Here is a 3,916-nt window from a genome sequence, read left to right on the forward strand (position 1 = left end):
TGACTTCCAAACAAGAAAAACACACCAGGGAGGAGGAGCAGCAGCTCGTATTTAAAGTCACAGCTCTCAACAAGCTTTTGCCTTCTTGCTCTTGCAGCTTTTCGTAGAAGATCGCGATATAACGATCTCTCAAAAATGACAGATCGTCAGCTTTGGAGATCGTTAGACGGTTTTTTATCGTCATATCGCCCAGCCCTAGTTCAGAGTAGTGAGGAAATGCACACGGCCAAATGACAATAAGTGCCAAGACATTATGTAGTTCTATCCAATGGTTCGGGCAGGTTTGTATGATCCAATCAGATCACCCTGTCATGATCAATAAAACTGATAACCACTTAATATCTCATTAAGACAGGATTGAATGACATCCCATAATTACCACAAACATGTGTTATATTTTATCACTGTGAGCTGTTGATAGTAAAACGATCCAAACATGGAAAAGTGGTGAATTTTGTTGTCAGGTTTTGGTCTGTTTCCTACCTCCAGTCGTTTCTTCATCCTCCCTCATGTGACTGATGACAGGAGGGACATACGGTCTGCACTGATGCTCCAACTCAGACTTACTGCCATATACTGTAGGTCTAAGGATGCATATAAAACAAAAACCATGACATTAGTCTTTACCTGAATGTTGCAGATTCCTATACTATGTTTAAAGATTTGATAAATATCAGAAACAAATAACATAAAAACAACAAAAGGAAGAGAGGAACTAAAATAAATAAAAACATTTGTGAAAATAGAAAAAGTGTGTCCCAAACCCTTCAAGCAAAGTTTGACATGGTTGTGAAGCTCCCCCAAGAGGCGGCAGCAAGAATTACACCACCTTTCAGTCAAGCTGCGAGTGTGGACAGTTGTGTACCTGTTTTGTGCTCTGCTGTAGTCCTCGGTACTGCTGGCTTGAAGTAAATTTTTGCTTGGCACCACCACTTTGGATTTCACCTCAAAAAGAGAAAAAAACCCTAAATAAATAAGATCAATTTAACTTCCCAAAAAAGGATCTGGCGAACTTACCTGGACCTGCAGGGGCGGCGACGTCTCCCAGAGCGAGTCACGTGTGGTGCTGAGTTTGTCGACAAAAACTGAATCTTCTTGAACTTGGGAGACCTGGTTCCTGTGCTCAACTGCAGGACTTCCCTCACAAACAGATGACTCAAATCTTGGTGCCCCGATATTCCAGGGTTCTTTCACGACTCCTTCCAAGCAGCTGCTAGTCCCAGGCCCTGGTAAAGGCCGAGTGATGCTTTCCTTCAAATCGTCCTCCAGAAAGGACAAGTGCCGAGAGCAAAACAAGGCTTCTTGGGGAAGATGCTGCTTTGATGCAGTTTCGGCCGAACATCCCTCATTGTCATCAGCAACATTGTTTGTGAAAGATGAGACAGGAAGAAGCTTCTGCCGTTTGGACTCCAGCTTGCACCTGAGATCCACGTGTTTCATGGGCACCGGAGAGCCGAGGACCTCTCGGAGATTCCTCGCTGAAGCATGCGTTTTTTCATTCAGCTTAGGGCGAGAGGGGATAAAAGTGGACGATGAATCCCGCCCTGCAGGGCTGGAGTGGTCCATGAAGCAACCCAGGTCTGGAGAAAATGCATTTGGACTTATTGCCTTTATCTTCGGGCTTTGGTAGTCGGTGCTGCAATCTTCAAACTTTCGTTTTTTTACCAAATCGTTGATTTGTAAATTGCCATACTTTCCAGACTTTGGAGGAAGTGGGCTGTCCTTCTGGTTACAGGTAACTGTTCTAGAATAGACTGGGAGAGGTTTGTCTCGTGGTGGAATGAGATTGGTTGACTGTTTTTTCTCCATGCCTGCAGGAGGAAGTAGTAGTAGAAGAAGAAGAAAAAGGGAAAATAACTGAGAACAACATTCAAGAACAAGTTAATAACCCTCTATGGCATGAATTTTTATTTTATGAGGAAACGTCCAGTTCTCTTCAACTCAGCATCACACATCATGCTCACACCTGGTAGTCTGTTGACACGGACAGTGCCAGCACAGTGAATTCCCTGCTGAGCAAGTGTAAGAATGAGAGGAACACTCGTGAACCAGTTGTCAAAGAAAAGCTTATGTTTCTGGTGTTTAGGTATTGGCTGGGCCAGGCGGAGGACAACGTTGCCACTTGCTCCTACATCTGGCAGCTCAGGGGGTTGCACAACTCTCCCTGTATAGATCTCAAAATTGTGCGGGACACCATCAGAGCCAGCCAAGACAAGTATCTTGTAGCCCCATTTTTTTGGTTTTGCTGGCAGGTATTGCTTGAGTCTGTTTCTTCCCTTGAAAGGGACCATCTGCTCATCTACAGCCAACTTCTCACCCATTGGGATTGTCTGCAGCTTTGAGGTGAGATGAGTGACCAGTGGTCTGATTTTGTGGAGAGGATCAACATTTTCTCCTTGTCTCACTTCATTGTTGTTGAAGTGCAGAGATTTTTTGATGAACTCCCATCTGTTTAGTGCCATGGTGTCAGCTACTTGGGAAACTCTGGTGGCTTTGTTCTAAAACACCCGGGTGCCTGGTAATCCGAAAAGTGACATGTACACTGCTGTACCAATGAATTGCTCCAGCTCTTTAGTTGTGAGGTTAAGGGGCTTGTTTATGTTACACTGAATGGCATATAAATTTGACTGTTCTACAACTACTTCCAGGATGTCTTCAGAAAAGATCATCTTGAAGTATTCATAAGGGGACTTGATATCATCTGATTTTGGAAGGCTGGCCTGCCATTCTGGGTAATTAGTGATGTTGGCATTGCGGGGTGTTCTCCAATGGGGTAAGCGTGGAACATCTTCCTGTGATGCTTCATCCTCATTTTCATCTTCATCAAGTGACTCATTGTCATCAGGCATACCATCTATATGTTTTCAAAAGAAACCAGTAAGCATACAATTAGAATAGGTCATATATACCTCTCTAAACGCACAAACACATACACACATGCTCACACACACACATATGTTCATTCCATACAGTATATTACTCTGCTGACTGAACCCTGATCTCCTAACTCTCCCTCAAACCTGATTCTGGAGTCCACTCTTCCTCACTGTCAATCTCCTCGAGCTCACTATCCTCACTGTCGGAAGGGATGAGCCTAACCTCTTGATCATGTTTCTTAGACCCATAAAATGCTTGTGCATCCATTTCCTGTGAATAATAGTAGATAGTACAGCAAAAAAAGATTATATTGATAACTATGCATCCCTGCACATCTCCATCCATTAGCATGTTATAGTTCAAACAAAAGTGATTAACTGCACAATGTTGCCCTGAGGCAACGAATGAAAAACTGCCATTTTAGTGTATAAATGAAAACAAAAAGTATCTTTACTCAATCAAATATGCTTCTCTGCTTATTTATGCACATCATAGATATTTTGTATACAAAGTAATTTAAATATAAACATGTTAAAAAGTGAAATTTATCTTACCTTTTGCTAGCAGTGTGCCCAAGTCGGCTGTGGTCCCAAAAAGGACGTTTTCACCCCCACACAAAAGGTCAAAGCCACACCCAGATCAAATTTCATTGGTCACAGACATCTCAGAAGACTTTCAGTGTAGAGTTTTGATTTAAAAAAATGAAAGGGGGGGAGTGTGGGCCAAAATAGTGGTTTGTTGCCTGAGGGCAACGCCATGCCATAGAGGGTTAAGTGAAAGCTATCATAGAGGAGTTCTGGCCTAAAATTGCTACTACAATCTGAAAAAGTTTAACAATTAATGAAGTACTAATGCCTATAAATGATCAGTAGTACTACCATTAGTAACGTCTTTGATGTGGTTCTGACTTTAGGCTCTGATGAAAGGGGAACACAGCGCATTAACGTTCAATAAAGCCTCAATCAAATCCAAGTATAATCATTTTAGCTAAAAAGAAAGAAATCTGGACACACACATAGGAAGGTCTGGAAACGCTTTG

At 42.5% G+C, this 3,916-nt stretch overlaps 1 protein-coding gene across 3 annotated transcripts in view; it reads right to left on the bottom strand.

Annotated features, from left to right (window-relative positions):
* LOC112140411 (S100P-binding protein) overlaps window positions 1-3,916 on the bottom strand; it is a gene marked incomplete at its 3' end in the record, with an annotated part of 10,972 nt that overhangs the window by 1,127 nt on the left and 5,929 nt on the right. Inside the window, 3 exon segments of one of the 3 annotated variants that reach the window (XM_024263351.2) lie at window positions 484-584; window positions 866-945; window positions 1,018-1,420. In XM_024263351.2, the coding sequence (XP_024119119.1) occupies window positions 484-584; window positions 866-945; window positions 1,018-1,420 (584 nt within the window). 3 annotated transcript variants of the gene reach the window in all.

The sequence above is a fragment of the Oryzias melastigma genome, unplaced genomic scaffold, assembly GCF_002922805.2.
Source record: "Oryzias melastigma strain HK-1 unplaced genomic scaffold, ASM292280v2 sc00515, whole genome shotgun sequence".
In the NCBI taxonomy this organism is placed as follows: domain Eukaryota; kingdom Metazoa; phylum Chordata; class Actinopteri; order Beloniformes; family Adrianichthyidae; genus Oryzias; species Oryzias melastigma.